Raw genomic sequence first — 18,367 nt, forward strand, 5'->3', positions numbered from 1 at the left:
TCCATAGATGCTGCCTCACCCGCTGAGTTTCTCCAGCATTTTTGTCTACCTTAAATTTAGTTGCGTCTGGTTGAGTTACTATGGTAGGGTGAAGACTATTCCATGCTTTAATTGTGCGGGGGAATTCCATGGAGCATCCAGCATCTCTGGATAGAAGAAATTGGGTGACGTTTTGGGGTGAGACCCTTCTTTGGACTCCCTCTGGTTTTAGTTTAATTTAAGATACTGCGCATTAACAGGCCGTTTGGCCCACCGAGTACACGCCGCGTCAAGAGTTTTATTCTCTAACTTCCGAGTTAGAACAATGAAATCCTTACTTGCAGCAGTACAACAGAATATGTAAACATAGTACTCTGTAAACAATGTTATAAATGAGAAAACTAAAGTGTATATTTATATATGAATATATAACTATAAATATATAACTATATATATACACACACAATTTCCATCCTGGGATTAATAAAGTTCTATTTTACGCGTAGGAAGGAACTGCAGATGCTGGTTTAAACCAAAGATAGACACAAAAAGCTGGAGTAACTCAACAGGTCAGACAGAATCTCTGGTAAAAGGAAAATATTACGTTTTGGGTTGGGTCTGAAAAAGGTTCCTGCACACCTTTGTAGTGTGGAAGAAAACGAGAGCACCCAGAGAAAACCCATGCGATCAAAGGGAAAAGGAGCAAACTCCATACAGACAGCACTCTTATTCAGGATCAATTCCGTGTCTCTGGCACTTTTAGGCAGCAACTTTATGGCCAATGTACTGCCCCATAGTCTTGAACTAAATTAACACACTCAGTAGCTGTAAAGGGGGACATAGAGTGACTTAGAGATTTAAGACTGGAGGAAAGACTAGGTGCTGAGAGCTCTCTTATACCTGCATTAAGGAGGCAATTAAACACACCCGAGCAATTACAAATGCCTGTGAAGCCATGTGTCCCAAACATTATTGTGTCCTGAAATGGGGGGACTATGTATAAACACAGCTGTAATTTCTACCTGGTGAAACCGAAATGTATAAAAAGACCCTTTAATAAAATCTGACAATGTGCACTTTAACCACATGTGATTTTTTTTTTTCTATTGCAAATCTCAAATTGTGGAGTAGAGGCAAATAGATAAATGATGGGTCTTTGTCCCAAACATTATGAAGGGCACTGTATGTATACAGACCTGGCCAATAATATTTATTCAATTAAATTTAATTCAATTCAATCTGTGCATTGTATGTCTAAAAGAGGAATTACATCCTGTTTGTACAAAAAAAGGGTAGTATGGGAGTTTCACTTTGAACGCCTTATTAATATTTTACCCGTGTTCCAAAACATTCTTGAAGGTAATTTTCAGAGCTAAATAGTTTTGCAAGAAATCATATAATTTAAATCTGACGCATGATTGTGAACAGTACTGCTGTAGATTTGGGAGGAGCAACAGCAGCAACAGATTAGCTAGAGATACCACTGATTGGCTCTAGCCCAAGTGTGAGGAGAGGGGTGAAACCAGTTGAAAACTGAGGAATTGGCTGTGTAAATTGGTAAATAGGCAATTTATCAGTCAATTTAAGCAGGACAGCTCTTTGCGAGCGGTAGTGAGTGAGCGGCCTAGTGAGGGAAGTGCCCTGTGAGAAAAGTGTGAGTCTTTGGAGAGGAGGCTGAGGAGAGGAGACCACGCAATACGCTTGAGAGGCTAAGGATTCTGGGAGAGGCAAAGAGGTTTGCCACGCACTGCAAGGGAGCAGTGGACCAGACAGGAAGAGCGGACGGAATTACCACTAGACAGCCAAACCAGTAGGTAATTTACGGCTGGGGTGAGTACTTTCCCATTTATAGGAGGTAGGATTATATAAATAAGGGGTGTATCAATACAGTAGGGGATTCTTAAATAGGACCAGTTAATTACTTATATAAGATGGGCGGTCAGGAGATGTGCCAATACTGCGAGATGTGGGAATTTGTCGACACCATTGATGTAGAAGATCCCTACAGCTGCAGTAAGTGTTTGAGGCTAGAGGAACTCCAGCTCCGCATTGATGAGCTGGAGACCCAACTTCATACGCTGCGGTACATCAGGGAGGGGGAGTATTACCTGGATGTTTTGTGCCAGGGGATGGTCACACCGACCAGTTTAACTAATTCAGTAGGCAGTGAGCAAGGAAAGGAAGGTGTGGCCATAAGCGAGGCAGGTAGGGGGAACCAGGAGGAGATGCGGCAGGAGCCACAGCCCTTGTCCCTGACGAGCATGACCGAGGCTCTTACTCAATGTAAGGACGGGATCAGGGGCTGTGGGAGGGATGAGCAACCTGGCTGCAGCACCGTGGATCAGGAGGCCATTCAAGAGGGGGGAGTTAGAAGAAATGCCGTAGTGATAGGGGATAGTATTATTCGGGGGGTAGATAAGGTTCTCTGCGGCCAGCAGAACATGTCCCGAAGGCTGTGTTGCCTACCCAGTGCTAGGGTTAAGGATATCTCTGCGATGCTGGAGAGAAATTTGCAGAGGGAGGGGGAGGATCCAGTGGTCGTGGTCCATGTGGGGACCAATGACATAGGAAGGACGAGGAAGGAGGATCTGCTGAAGGAGTTTGAGCAGTTAGGGAATAAATTAAAAAGCAGAACCTCGAGGGTACTGATCTCCGGATTGCTACCTGAGCCACGGGCCAAATCGGCGAGGGTACGTAAAATTAAAAAGCTAAATGCGTGGCTCAAAGACTGGTGTGGGAATAATGGGTTTGGTTTCTTGGGCCACTGGCACCAGTACTGGGACAGGGGGGATCTGTTCTGTAAGGACGGACTTCACCTGAACGGTGCTGGGACTGGGGTTGTGGCAAATCATATAACTAGGGCAGTAGAGAGGTCTTTAAACTAAGTAGCAGGGGGGAGGTATCAAGGGGGTAATAACGGCAGGGGTAGAGGAAATAGAGCAGGGTATCAGTGGGGAAGCGGAAAGTCAAACAGAATCAGCGGAATGTGACAGGAGACAGAATGTGTGAAGATAAAGCTTTAGATGTAAAAGGGGCAAAAACGGAAAGGAAGGGTAGTAAAAATCATCTGAAAGTGCTTTATCTAAATGCACGGAGTATTCGTAATAAGATAAATGAATTAACGGTGCAATTAAGTATATATAGTTATGATATCGTGGTCATTACGGAGACATGGCTGCAAGGGGATCAGGACTGGGAGTTAAATATAGAGGGGTACTCGACAATTAGGAAAGATAGACAGGAAAGAAAGGGAGGAGGGGTGGCCCTTTTAATAAGGGAGGGAATAACGGCAATAGAGAGGAAGGATATTGCGTTGAAGGATCAGGATAGTGAAACAGCTTGGGTACAGATAGAGAATAATAAGGGGAAAAAAACACTAGTGGGTGTAATTTATAGACCTCCAAATAGCTGTGACGCTGTTAGTCAGAACATAAATCTGCAAATAGTTGACGCATGTAAAAAGGGAACTGCTGTAATCATGGGGGACTTCAATTTTCATATTAATTGGGCAAACCAAACTGGGCAGGGTAGACTAGAGGAAGAGTTTATAGAATGTATTAGAGACGGGTTCCTAGAACAGTATGTCACAGAACTGACAAGGGGGGAGGCAATCTTGGATCTGGTCCTGTGTAATGAAGCAGGATTAATTAAAAATGTCATAGTTAGGGACTCGTTGGGAACAAGTGACCACAATATGGTCGAATTCCATATTCAAATAGAAGGGGAGCAGGTTGAAACTCAGGCTAGGGTGCTTAGTCTAAATAAGGGGGATTATGAAGGTATGAGGACTGAGCTGATCAAAGTTGACTGGGATAGCAGACTCAAGAATAAGACGGTACATGAGCAGTGGTGTACGTTTAAGGGTATACTGTATAACCTTCAAGAAAAATTTATTCCTATGAAGAAAAAAAGGGGTAAGGGTAAGAACAGTCAGCCATGGCTCAGTAAAACTATAAAGGATAGTATTCGGCTGAAGGCAAGGGCATATAAGGTAGCCAGAGATAGTGGGAGGGTAGAGGATTGGGAAGCATTTAAAGGTCAGCAAAAAATAACTAAGAGATTAATTAAGACGGGGAAAATAGACTATGAAAGGAATTTAGCGAACAACATAAAAACTAATAGTAAGAGTTTTTATAGCTATATAAAAAGAAAAAGGGTGGCTAAGGTGAACGTTGGTCCATTGGAGGGTGAGACTGGAGAGTTGTTGGTGGGGAACATGGAAATGGCAAAGGCATTAAACGAGTATTTTGTATCAGTCTTCACCATAGAAGACACAAAAAATATTCCAACGCTGGATAAACAGGGGGCGGTAGGAATGGAGGAGCTAAATACTATTAAGATCACCAAGGAGGTGGTATTAGGGAAATTAATGAGACTGAAGGAGGATAAATCCCCTGGGCCTGATGGATTACATCCAAGGGTCTTGAGGGAGATAGCGGTGGGGATTGTGGATGCATTGGTGATAATTTTCCAAAACTCCCTGGAGGCAGGAGCGGTCCCAGTGGATTGGAAAATGGCCAATGTAACACCTATATTTAAAAAAGGAAGTAAACAGAAGGCGGGTAACTATAGACCGGTTAGTCTAACATCGGTGGTGGGTAAAATGTTAGAGACAATTATTAAAGAAACACTAACGGGGCACTTGGATAAACATGACTTCATCGGACAGAACCAGCATGGTTTTGTGAAGGGGAAGTCCTGTTTAACGAATCTGCTCGAATTCTTTGAGGAAGTAACAACCCGGGTGGATAAAGGGGAACCGGTGGATGTGGTATACTTGGACTTCCAAAAGGCTTTTGACAAGGTGCCACATAAGAGACTATTGCTAAAAATAAAAAATTATGGGATTGGGGGTAATATATTAGCATGGGTAGAGGATTGGCTAACAAATAGGAAGCAGAGAGTGGGGATAAATGGTTCATACTCGGGATGGCAACCGGTAACTAGCGGGGTTCCGCAAGGGTCGGTGCTGGGACCCCAGTTGTTCACAATTTATATAAATGATTTGGAGGAGGGAACCAAGTGTAATATATCAAAATTTGCGGACGATACAAAAATGGGAGGAAAAGTAGGGGATGAGGAGGATAGGAAGAGTCTGCAAAAGGATATAGATAAGCTAGGTGAGTGGGCAACAACTTGGCAGATGAAATTTAATACTAATAAATGTGAAGTCATTCACTTTGGGAAAAAAAATGATAGGGCAAGTTATTTTCTAAATGAGGAGGAGCTGCGTTGTAATGCAACGCAAAGGGATCTAGGGGTATATTTGGGGCGACAGATAGCACAATGGGCTAAGAGTTCGGCTGGCGTCCGGAAGGTAGCCGGTTCAAATCCCGCTTGGAGTGCATACTGTCGTTGTGTCCTTGGGCAAGACACTTCACCCACCTTTGCCTGTGTGTAATGGAATGTAATTACGGCGGCAGGCGCGGGCACACCGCGACGCCCTGTGTCTCCCTTTCAAGGGAGATGCTAAAAATGCATTTCGTTGTCTCTGTACTGTACACTGACAATGACAATTAATTGAATCATTTCATTTCATTTCATTTTACATGAATCACTGAAAGTTAGTATGCAGGTGCAGCAAGCAATCAGGAAGGCCAATGGAGTTTTGGCCTTTATTGCTAGGGGGATTGAGTATAAAAACACGGAGGTCTTGCTGCAGCTGTACACAGTATTAGTGAGACCACATTTGGAATACTGTGTACAGTTCTGGAGTCCATACTTAAGAAAGGATGTACTAGCCCTGGAGGCAGTGCAGCGAAGGTTTACAAGATTAATTCCTGCAATGAGGGGATTGACATATGAGGAAAGGTTAAGTAGGCTGGAACTCTACTCTTTGGAGTTTAGAAGAATGAGAGGCGATCTCATTGAAACATATAAGATCGTGAGGGGCCTTGATCGGGTGGATGCACCGAGGATGTTCCCAATGATCGGGGAAACTAGAACTAGGGGACATAGTTGCAGAATAAGGGGGGGGCTTTTTTAAAACTGAGATGAGGAAGAACTTCTTCACCCAGAGGGTGGTTAATTTATGGAATTCACTGCCCCAGGGAGCAGTGGAAGCAGAAACTTTAAATATATTTAAGACTAAAATAGATGGTTTTTTAGCTGCCAAGGGGATAAGGGGCTACGGGGAGAGGGCAGGGATATGGACCTAGGTATGGTTAGTATAGTAAGACCTGAGTGATCTCCTGGACAAGTGTCGATCGCCTAGATTGGGGTCGGAGAGGAATTTCCCGGATTTTTTTCCCGAATTGGACCTGGGTTTTTATCCGGTTTTTTGCCTCCCCCAGGAGATCACGAGGTTCTTGGGGTGGAGAGGGGTGATAGCGGTATAAAGGGGAGGGTAGTGTCTTGTGTTCTGTGTCTTGTGTCTACTGTTTGTGGGTAAGTGTGTTTGTTTAGTGTTCAGCCATGAGCGAATGGCGGTGCGGGCTCGATGGACCTGGTGGTCTGCTCTCGCACCTACTTTCTATGTTTCTATGATCTCAATTTATAGTTGTTTCGGGTAAAGTGATAGTTTATTATATTTGTTTCTCGGGTAAATAGAGCTGTTAATAGATACATAGAAAATATGCTCATACTGTAATCAACCATAAAGGCAGTACAATGGTTTCTGCCCCTTTTTCTTAAACCCATTAAAAAAAGACACAAACTTAGTAAATTACTATGAATTTCTTAAAAACCCTTTCTGCCAGTGATCCGATTTAAGTGGTTTCATCTCTATTGCTTCTGCTTAAGAAAATAAAATATATCCTGTAATTGGGAAAGGGGGAGATGCAGCGAGACCTGGGTGTCATGGTACACCAGTCATTGAAGGTAGGCATGCAGGTGCAGCAGGCAGTAAAGAAAGCGAATGGTATGTTAGCTTTCATTGCAAAAGGATTTGAGTATAGGAGCAGGGAGGTTCTACTGCAGTTGTACAGGGTCTTGGTGAGACCACATCTGGAGTATTGCGTACAGTTTTGGTCTCCAAATCTGAGGAAGGACATTATTGCCATAGAGGGAGTGCAGAGAAGGTTAACCAGACTGATTCCTGGGATGTCAGGACTGTCTTATGAAGAAAGACTGGATAGACTTGGATAATACTCTCTAGAATTTAGGAGATTGAGAGGGGATCTTATAGAAACTTACAAAATTCTTAAGGGGTTGGACAGGCTAGATGCAGGAAGATTGTTCCCGATGTTAGGGAAGTCCAGGACAAGGGGTCACAGCTTAAGGATAAGGGGGAAATCCTTTAACACCGAGATGAGAAGAACTTTTTTCACACAGAGTGGTGAATCTCTGGAACTCTCTGCCACAGAGGGTAGTTGAGACCAATTCATTGGCTATATTTAAGAGGGAGTTAGATGTGGCCCTTGTAGCTAAGGGAATCAGGGGGTATGGAGAGAAGGCAGGTACGGGATACTGAGTTGGATGATCAGCCATGATCATATTGAATGGCGGTGCAGGCTCGAAGGGCCGAATGGCCTACTCCTGCACCTAATTTCTATGTTTCTATGCTGCTTGACACTGTATGCTGTGGATCTGAACATAACAATTCATGTTTGCCCATTGGATGGAAGTATTTGTAGCTCGTTGATTGGGATCTACTCTGATGAAGGAAGGTTACTAACCTGTAGCATCATTTTCTTTCATCCCAAATTTTCTTTTATGCCCGATCTGCTAAATACTTCCAGCATTTTGTTTTAATTTTAGACATGTTGATCTACAGTATTTTGCTTTCCTTTGGGATCCTTTGACCTTTTTCTAACATCGTCAGTGCCTGGGTAAAGTGAGCAGAGACCATGTATGTTGAAACTGCTATGAGCACCCATACCAGGAACTAAAGTTGCTTCAGCGCTGATCTGCTGAACCTTGCCGTTTAAAAATTTGTCAGTCACATCCTCTACATCCTCTTATCTGGAAAATTACTTGCCATTTGTGGGATGTTTTTTTCTGGCTGTCCTGTGTGTGAGCTTTGTTGATAACTAGATGTTGAAATGAACGATGGGTCAATTTTGAAATTCTGTACACTTCCAAAACTTTGACTCTGCAGTATGTTCTTCCAAAGGAATGTGGTGTCACCAGTATGTTCCCTGTCCAAAATGCATCTGATTATCTGATTTATTTTTGGTTATTGATTTTTGTGATGACATTTCACGATTAACTGTTAATATATCCACAGGTACATGTACCATGTCTTAACAAAGAACACGACTGTAACAGAGAGTAATCGCAATCTGCTGGTGGAAACAATTCGATCTATTACAGAAATCCTCATCTGGGGAGATCAAAATGACAGCTCTGTCTTTGAGTAAGTCACAATCCATGTTTTATTTTATCTGTGCAGAAAACAAAAATGCAGTGAAGTTAGTTGTGTATTAACTAGTGCATGGACAAATATACATTTGGTTGGGTTTACTGTAGAAATTTGAAAATAAGTTATTGTTTGCAAAAGGATAAGTTAGGAAAGATGTCTCCTTTTTTTGCACCAATGTCTGATTTCCTGATAGGCAACTTTCACATTCTGATGTTTAAGAAGGAACTGCAGATGCTGGAAAATTGAAGGTAGACAAAAATGCTGGAGAAAATCAGCGGGTGAGGCAGCATCTATGGAGCGAAGGAAATAGGCAACGTTTCGGTCGAAACCCTTCTTCAGATCTGAATCTGAATTTTGCCTACCTTTACATTCTGATGTTGCATTGTTGACTTCAAATTTCTTATTTCTCTGCAATGGCAGTATTAATAACTGCCGAAGGCATGTTATCATAAATCTATATCCTGCCATCATGTGGGCAAGCTTTTAGCATAATATTTGGTGACTTCCTCATGTAGCACATTGCACCTCATAAAGCAGTGAACATTAATTGTTTTGCTACCTTCCAGGCTATGTTATGACTTTTTATGACAAAGCTCGCAACAATTTATTTTGATGATTAGATTGAGCAGCTTAATAAAATGCAGAAAGTATGTATAGTTTCTTTAGTTCTTCGTACAAAAGGCAAATTTAGCGCTTGCAGTTTCACAAATAGCCAGAAAACTGAGACACAGGTGGGACCTTGGTATTTGGATAGGGAGCTATGTATCAGAAACTGATGCCCTCTTTTTGAATTTGTCCCCATGGCAGTGAGGGAAAGAGGGGAGGGCAAAAATAATCATCTTGGTGGGTGGGTGGGGGGGGGAGAAGTGTCCTGGTTTTATTGGGTAGGTCTGGAGAATAAACTTTACTGGAGAGGTTCTGGGTCGATCTGAATAAAAAGAGCAACGTCTATCACATTACATTGGGCTGGCTATTGTAGAATGGCTGTGGGGTGGATTGTGTACATAGCTATTCAAAGACTGCAGAGAGAGTATGAGGTGAGTTTAAAAAAAAAATCACCACGTTCACACTAAACAAGATGCCTTTTGTAGTTATTGTTAAGAATTGTTTCTATGTTGTGGCAAGGATGACGAGTTGATTGGAAGTGTTTAAATGTAGTCATGGTGAAGATGGGTATGGATTGATAAATGGCAGTTTGTTCAAAGACTAGGAAGGGGCCAAAGGAAGTTTGATTAACTGTCTTGATCATGAGATGTGTGGGTAATAATTGGATTATGAGATTGCCCTCTAAATTTTAATTCATTATTAATGAAGATACATTTTGTTGCAGCTTTTTCTTGGAGAAAAACATGTTTGTTTTCTTCTTAAATATCCTGCGCCAGAAATCCGGCCGCTTTGTGTGTGTACAGCTACTTCAGACGATCAATATCCTGTTTGAAAATATTAGCCACGAAACCTCACTGTGTAAGTTTATATTCCTTGTAACTTTTTTATAATCCACTTTGTACACTGTTTCTCTCCTGTTGTCCCATACCTCCAAACTATAGAAAGAATGAATATGTACTATTGAGATTGAATTTTGAAAAGTTGAATTGGCTTTTTTTCCATTGATGGATCTTACCGCCAGATATAAAATGCCACCACTAACTGAATTGTTGAAGAAACTGCCATATGGAGGTTTACCTTTCATAAGGCAATGATTCCTTCTATAAAATAAAGTATATTTTCCCTGATACTGTCTGAAGAAATGTAAAGCTTATTTTTTCTGTTTTCTGTGCGCTATTAACGTGCATGCCTCCCTCTGCCAGTGACCCCCCCCCCCCCACCCAGCTCCAACCCCACAAACCCCACAAACCTGCCTTTCTCAAATCTTTTTCCCTCCTCCTCCCGTCTTTCATTCTTTGTTCCTGACCCATTTGTCAGTTTCTTTCTCTGCCCTGTCAATTCTCATTCCTTCTCTCCAGAGATGCTGCCTGTCCCGCTGAGTTACTCCAGCATTTTGTGTCTACCTTCATTTTAAACCAGCATCTGCAGTCCTTTACTACAAATTCTATCCTATTGTTTCCTTTTGAGTGGTTAAGCATTGTCAGTATGTGTGTGTGTGTCTGTGTGAGGGAGAAAGAGGAAAGTGGAGCAGAATATATTAAAAGAATGAGGAAAAATGTTTTGATCTGCTTACAGTATTCCAAAATATTTTGCAGTTAATGAAGGAAGAGTGGTACCTAATTTGCACCTGGAGCTCTCTTAAACAGCAATATGGATAACGACTAACTAATTATAGTTTGGTGATTTGAGGGATAAATGTACTGGACATAAATGGTCTGCTTCTCTTCAAAATTGTGTTACTTTCATCTGCGACCTCATGTGGAGACTTGCTTGAATAGTTAAGTCTTGCAACAGAATGTAGCCTAGGCCTTTTACATTGTTCAACTTTTGTCAAGGAGAAGCTATACTTCACCCTCGTTAGACCTCATTTGGACTACGCAGTTGCAGCATGGGACCTATACACAAATAAAACATTTCTTCCATCGAACGTGTCCAAAGACAGGCCGCTCGATTTGTTACTAACACCTATGAGAGAGAAGTGAGTGTCACCAAACTTCTGAATTCTCTGGGGTGGAACCCTCTCCAAGACAGACGTGAAGTTCACCGTTTGACCTGTTCTCGTCGGGTCTCAGGTGTCGTTGAGGCCGCAACGGGGAGCGGCCTCCAACAGGAAGAAGCCGGGGACTAAGGTGTCGACTCACCGTTGCCGTCGCGGAGCTGGCCGAGTCCGGAGCGGTGGAGGAGCGCTGCTGCTGCTGCTGTCGTTGCTGCTGCTGCTGCTGCTGCTGCTACCGGAGAGTCGGAGGCTCCAACGACGGGTCTGTGGACGACGGCACCGGGAGCCCACGGCTCCTTGGAAGGAGACCGCTTCTCGGGGCTCCTGCAACGGCGACTTCTCCCGCCCGAGTTGCGGGGTCGAAGAGCTCCTGGAGCAGGGCCTACATCACTGCCCCGCGCGGCTGGAATGGCCGCGGACTCAGCGAGCGCACACCGGGGGCTCTAACACCAAGACCCGGTGTACGACCTCGCACCACCCGGCGTGGCTTCAATGGCCGCGGGACAATCGCCATCGCCAGCCTATGACTACGGCTATGACTTTGACTCTGACATCGGGGGGGGGGGGGGGGGAGAGTGCAGTGGAGAGATAAGTTTATTTGGCCTTCCATCACAGCTATGTGATGGATGTTTATGTTAAATGTAATTATTGTTGTGTCTGGGGTCTATTTGTATGTAATGTATGGCTGCAGAAACGGCATTTCGTTTGGACCTCCAGGGGTCCAAATGACAATTAAATTGACTCTGACTCTGACTCTGAGCAGACGAGGGCATTCGATCCAATTTGTGATCCCAGCTAGTATCCCAGACAGATGTATACAGCAATTCGTTCTTCCCCCGCACAATTAAAGCATGGAATAATCTCCACCCTACCATAGTTACCCAACCAGATGCAACTAAATTTAAAGTAGCTCTTTCTTCCCAATAACCCTTTCTGGCTTAAGTCCTCCCTCCACCACCTCCAGTTTAAATTCCATTTGGAATATTTTGGAGGACCAAGAACCAAGAACATTCAAATCTCTGAAGTGAGACTCAAAACGTAACATTTTTGAACATTGGTTCAAGTGAAACACAGTGGATACTTGAGTTTCATTTACAGTGAGATACAGGGACAGGAGCCATTTGTGGCTATGAACAGCTTGCAGGGTGGGGATTTGGGGAAAATATAACTCTAATTGTTCAGGCTGTCTTTTCCTAATTGCTGCTCTTCCATTCAGTACACAGCTTTTTAAACGTTCTTCTGTATTCCACATTTACCTTTCGACAGATCTGTATTGCATTTCTACCGCTTGCTCTTCTGTCACTTGGCACACTGTGCACTTTTTCCTATGTGTCTTTCTTGGCTCCCTTATAACCTCACCACCACCCAAGGATCAAAATATCAAAGGGGCAAAATACCAAAGTGTGTTCATCTTCACCAAGAAATGTTTCCACTCTTCTGCATCCCACAGAAGCTTTGTTTGATTTTAAAAACTCTATTGTTATCAAAACAAGTCAACGTATAATAAAGAAAATAACTGCCTTTTAGATAGATTTGAGTGAGTGGGCAAAATACTGGCAAGTGGAGTTTAACGTGGGGGAAAATGACATCACGCACTTTGGTGAGAGAAATGAAAAGGCAGATTGTTATCTAAATGGAGACACTGAGTGAAATATAGAGGGATCCAAGTGTTCTCGTGAATTAATCACAAAAAGCTTGCAAGCAGATCCAGCAAGTAAGGCAAATAAGCTTGTATTTATAGTGGAGATGGATAAATATTTGATAAGTCGAGGAATGGAGTGTTATGGGGAAATGGAACAGGAGAGGAGTTGCAAGCAGAGATCAACCATGGTCATATTAAATGGTGAGGGTGCTTAAAGGATTTAATACCTACCCCTGCTCGAATATAACTGCGTAAATAGAGTAAATCTGGGCAAAGTTACTCTAATGTGTTATGACATGCTTTCTGCCACAAGCATATGTTGCTAGCATTGGCACACAGCAAAGTCATTTTGGCAAGAGCAGGGAAAGGGAAGACTGTGCTGAAATGTGCTATGCTGCAGCAGTTTCCTTCCTTGCGTTGAATTCGCGTTTGGAAAGCTTTTTCTTGGAGGCCGGGAAGGATGAGGTTTTATTGTTAAAATAATTACTACACTCAGCATGTGGTGTTCTCAGTACATAATAACAGCTGTGTTGCTGTGAATATCCTGAGACTTCATGTTACACTGGGCGGGTCATCTGTTGGCCTGAGATTGCTGGCTCTCTGCCTCTGGACCACATTATCTTTTCCAGCATGCCACTTGGCACCATCTTCCAGCAGAGTGGAGCAAACTGCAAGGGTTCTCTGTACCTAAGTTCACTGTACCTAAGTTCACAGAATGACCTCAGCATCCACAGGTTGACTAGCCGGTAAAGCTTTTACTGTGACAGAATCTCTTTGAAATTAGCAAGCATTCAGAATCACTTGGAACCTGTCAATTTTGTTTGAATTATTTAAAATGATTACAATGCTTCTCATGAAAACACACTTCAAACCAATTTTAAACATTTAGTCTAAGAATGAGATGAGAGCAGAGGATCAGGGTATAAGGTGACCAGAGTGCAAAGGAAAGAAGAGGCCATGCTACAGGATACAAGACTGCTGATCCACGGCTTCACTGCGTCAAATCCATGTAGTGTCTGTTGTACAATAACTATCCAACATTAAAAGTAATTACATGTAGGCAGCTTGCACTTTTCATTATGAGGTTCAGGACTTGGAATGTTGACCTTTTACGGATGGCTGCAGTAATGTAAGACATGGTGTCATTCTGTAACAAAAGAGGGGAACCCAGTTGGGTTGGCATTGACATTTGAGTTCTGAGTGGAGATGACTGTCAGGAGATGGGCAACTGTAAGAACACTGCAAGGAAGATACATCACCTTCTACAAGAAGGAAGGACAGAAAGGAGAATGTTTATCTTCATGGAGTAGTTTTACCATGAATAATTAGTTAGTTTGGTACTTCAGTGACTATTCATTTGTGAGTGAATGTCTCATGACGCTCCCCACCCCCCACCAAACTTATTCTCTAGTGGAAATTATGCACTACAAACACCATCTTCGTCTGTGTTTCAAACTTGCCCTCCTGTTACGTGAATTTTCCTTGACAAATTTTCGTGGACGTCATGATAACTCTGAGGAGCCATAATGTGTTCCCAGTATACGGCACGGACTAGAAGGGTCGAGATGGCCTGTTTCCGTGCTGTAATTGTTAATTATTATATGGTTATACAGACTACCCATTGCATCTGTGAAGGGACTTTTGTCTTCTCTACCAAAAAATACCATGGAGGTTTGATGTGAATGTGACTAGCTGATCCAGGAACTGATTAACTACAAATGTGAGACATTTTGAATTGGAAACTTTATAATCTCAAGAGAAAAGTGCAGCATAGCGGCGCAGCGGTAGAGTTGCTGTCTTACAACTCCAGAGTCCTGGGTTCCATCCTGACTACGGGTGCTGTCTGTATGGAGTTTGTATATTCCCCTTGTGACCATGTGGGTTTTCTCCAGGTGCTTCGGTTTCCTCCCACATTCCAAAGACATACAGGTTTGTAGGCTAATTGGGTTTTGTACATTGTACCAAGCATCTCTAAAGTCTAAAGAAAGGAAACAACACTGGGGGAGGGGGATCTGAAAGCCGAGATCCATTAAGAAACATGAGCTAAAGAACAGGTGGTAGGTGGGAAGAGCACAAGAAACGGAGTGACTCTCTGATAACCATAACTTGCATGGATTCTTTGATGCTGTTGAGGCTACCTACGACTTAAGCACCCAAATCCTGAGGGGTGTAAGAAATATTCAACACTTTCTTGAGGTTAAAAACCCCCCAAATATGACTATTTCACAAAAAAGTATTTGACTCCATCCCAGAGCAACGTACCTGATCCTGTTTTGCCATCATCGCCTACTGCAACGCTGGAAGTGAAAAAGACTACATGGTAATTAAAGAAAAACATTCTAAAATATGGCTGAGATGCACTTCAGTTTAAAAATTCACAACTTCACCTCTGGGAAGGGAAGCAGAGTGACTTGGGACCTTGGTGAAGTCATAGTCATTTTCCCCAATCACTTTTTTTTCTGCAATGCTGCATCTCATTTCTCACAAGGTACCCACTGGAATGGATCTAAAATGGAAAGCTGCTTCTCTTATATCGTTCCCTTCCAAACATGGCCATTGAGCTGTATTAGACGAATGACTCTTGCCCATGTGCACCTTTGGAGTCTGAGCTCCAAGTCACGATTGGGTCTGTATACTGAAGCATACAAGGGAATGAACCTTGCACAATATTTTTAAAAACCAAAGTCCTTTATCAACTTATCTCCACTGCACAGGATAAAGTTCCATGACAATATCATAAAAAAAACATGGATCACTTGCCATATCTCAAAGTGAAGACGTGTTGATGCAATAACCATTGCCTTCAGAGAGCTTTTGTTGTTTGTTTTTGGCTGCCACAAAAGCCTCTGCTGTCAAGAAAAAATAGGTTTTGAAATCAATATCATAAACTTAACACGTGCCTCCTTTACACTTGAGACATTAACTACCGACAGTAGGAAATTAAAAAAAATGGAGTATCATCAAAGCTGTCTCGGCAATCCACTGAGAAGGTTTGGTCGGCCGACGTTGCCTCATTTGATTTGTAGAGAAATATGGAAATCAGCGAACCATGTCAACAAGCTCTCCTAGGCAAATGCTCGCAGACACTCAGTGGGCTCAGATTGGCATGCAACGTAATTTGTATGTCGGATATAAGGTTCTTGAAACAGATAAAGCAGATAATTTAAGGATGCCCTCCCAAGCCTTCTTAAAAAATGTCGATCATTCCCACTGATTGGTGGGAATATGAAAGTCTGTGATCACTCAAAGAGCATTAGGGATGGCATTCGGGACATAGAGTCCCTTTGTTGGCACCTGCCAAAGCCCGGCATAAATATAAGTAGTGCACTACCTCAAACTACCCAGCTGGTGGCCTAGTAGACCACCTTTGGCAAAGGCCCAACCACTTCAGAACCCACATACACTGCCCTCCATTATGTTTGGGACAAAGACTCGTCATTTATTTAATTGCCTCTGTACTCTACAGTTTGAGATTTGTAATAGGAAAAAAAAATCACATGTGGTTAAAGTGCACATTGTCAGATTTTCATTAAGGCCATTTTTATACATTTTGGTTTCACCATGTAGAAATTACAGCAGTGTTTGTACATAGCCCCCCCCCCCCCCCCCCCCCCCCATTTCAGGGCACCATAATGTTTGGGACACAGCAATGTTATGTGAATGAAAGTAGTCATGTTTAGTATTTTGTTGCATATCCTTTGCCTGCAATGACTACTTGAAGTCTGCGATTCATGGGCATCACCAGTTCCCTGGTGATGCTCTGCTAGGCCTGCATGTTTAGCTATCTTTAGCTTATGCTTGTTTTGGTGGCTAGTCCCCTTCAGTATCCTCTTCAGCATATAAAAGGCATGCTCAATTGTGTTCAGATCGGGTGATTGACTTGGCCACTCAAGAATTGACCGTTTTTTAGCTTTGAAAAACTCCTTTGTTGCTTTAGCAGTATGTTTGGAATCAATGTCTTGTTATAGATTGAACTGCCGGCCAATGAATTTTGAGGCATTTGTTTGAACTTGAGCCGATGGGATGTGTCATACACTTCAGAATTTATTATGCTACTACCATCAGCATTTGTATCATCAATGAAGATAAATGAGTCGGTATCTTAAGCAGCCATACATGCCCAGGCCATAACACCCCCACCACCATGTTTCACAGATGAGGTGGTATGTCTTTGATCTTGGGCAGTTCCTTCTCTCCTCCGTACTTTGCTCTTGCCATCACTCTGATATGTTAATCTTCATCTCATCTGTCCACAAGACCTTTTTCCTGAACTCTGACCATCCTATATTTGAGGCTATTTTGCATCTTGCAGTGTAACCTCTGTATTTCTGTCCATGAAGTCTTCAGCGGACAGTGGCCATTGACGAATCCACACCTGACTCCTGAAGAGTGTTTCTGAACTGTCGGACAGGTGTTTGGGGGATTTTCTTTATTATAGAAAGAATGAATCTGTCATCAGCTGTGGAGGTCTTCCTTGGCCTGCCAGTCCTTTTGCGATTGCGCTCACCTGTGCTCTCGTTCTGCTTAATGATGTTCCAAACAGTTGGTTTTGGTAAGCCTAAGGTATGGCTGATGTCTCTAACAGTTTTATTCTTGTTTCTCAGACTCACAATGGCTTCTTTGACTTTCATTAGCACAACTTTGGTCCTCGTGTTCATAAACAGCAATAAAAGTTTCCAAAGGTGATGGAAAGACTGGAGGAAACACTTGTTGCTGTGAGCTCTCTTATACCTGCATTAAGGAGGCAATTAAACACACCTGAGCAATTACAAACGCCTGTGAAGTCATGTGTCCCAAACATTATGGTGCCTTGAAATGGGGGGAATTATATATAAACAGAGCTGTAATTTCTACATGGTGAAACCAAAATGTATAAAAAGACCCTTTAATAAAATCTGGCAATGTGCACTTTAACCACACGTGATTCTTTTAAAATGACAAATCTCAAATTGTGGAGTACAGAGGCAAATAAATAAATGATGGTTCTGTCCCAAACATTATGGAATGCATTGTACATGGAATTAAAATAAGTTGCCTTTCATCCCAATGGACTATACAATAATGCAATGTATAATTCTATTACCAAAGTTTTTACTGTACTTGGTTATGTTCATTTCTTACGAGTGAAACCTTAAGATGAAAACTAATTCTGAAGTGTTTTAAGGCAATCTGCTAAGTAAAGGACATGTTTATCATGTGTGAAAATGTTGTGTCCTTGCATATCTAATTACATGTTTCAAACTTCAGCATTGTTATTCTTTTACAGATTACCTGCTATCTAATAATCACGTAAATTCTATTATTGTGCACAAGTTTGACTTCTCTGATGAGGAAATCATGGCATATTATATTTCTTTTTTGAAAACCCTTTCTCTTAAACTCAACAATCATACTGTGCACTTTTTTTACAATGAGGTAAGGCAATATTCAATTTATTTATTTTGTTAAAAAAAAGAACTTTTATTTCAACCTTTAGGCATATGTAGGAACTCGGTGATTTCAATCACAACTTAATTTTATTTTTTTTATTTATGTCATCTTAATCTTGGACATTTCTGTTACCAGAAATAATGCATATAGGCATAAACATTTGTCCCTTGTGCCACCCTTGTCCAGTATTACATCCTGAAAGTCATTTTTCATCCAGAATCAGATGTTTACAATGGATTTATCTAAGGCTTAATTAAATGACCTTTAGTAGGTCAATGAAATTGTGTTTGAGTTTTTTTTCAATCGAAGAACGTCTAACCACTTCAGTTGTAACACCTATATTACGGGATACTGAGTTGGATGATCAGCCATGATCATATTGAATGGCGGTGCAGGGCCGAATGGCCTACTC

The 18,367-nt window shown here is 42.2% G+C and overlaps 1 protein-coding gene across 1 annotated transcript in view; it reads left to right on the forward strand.

Moving 5' to 3' along the window:
- clec16a (C-type lectin domain containing 16A) overlaps positions 1-18,367 on the forward strand; it is a 178,826-nt gene that overhangs the window by 10,876 nt on the left and 149,583 nt on the right. Inside the window, exons 2-4 of the mRNA XM_055651766.1 lie at positions 8,147-8,275; positions 9,612-9,745; positions 17,792-17,940. Of these exons, the coding sequence (XP_055507741.1) occupies positions 8,147-8,275; positions 9,612-9,745; positions 17,792-17,940 (412 nt within the window). The remainder of the gene's footprint in view (positions 1-8,146; positions 8,276-9,611; positions 9,746-17,791; positions 17,941-18,367) is intronic.

The sequence above is a fragment of the Leucoraja erinacea genome, chromosome 20, assembly GCF_028641065.1.
Source record: "Leucoraja erinacea ecotype New England chromosome 20, Leri_hhj_1, whole genome shotgun sequence".
Lineage (NCBI taxonomy): Eukaryota > Metazoa > Chordata > Chondrichthyes > Rajiformes > Rajidae > Leucoraja > Leucoraja erinaceus.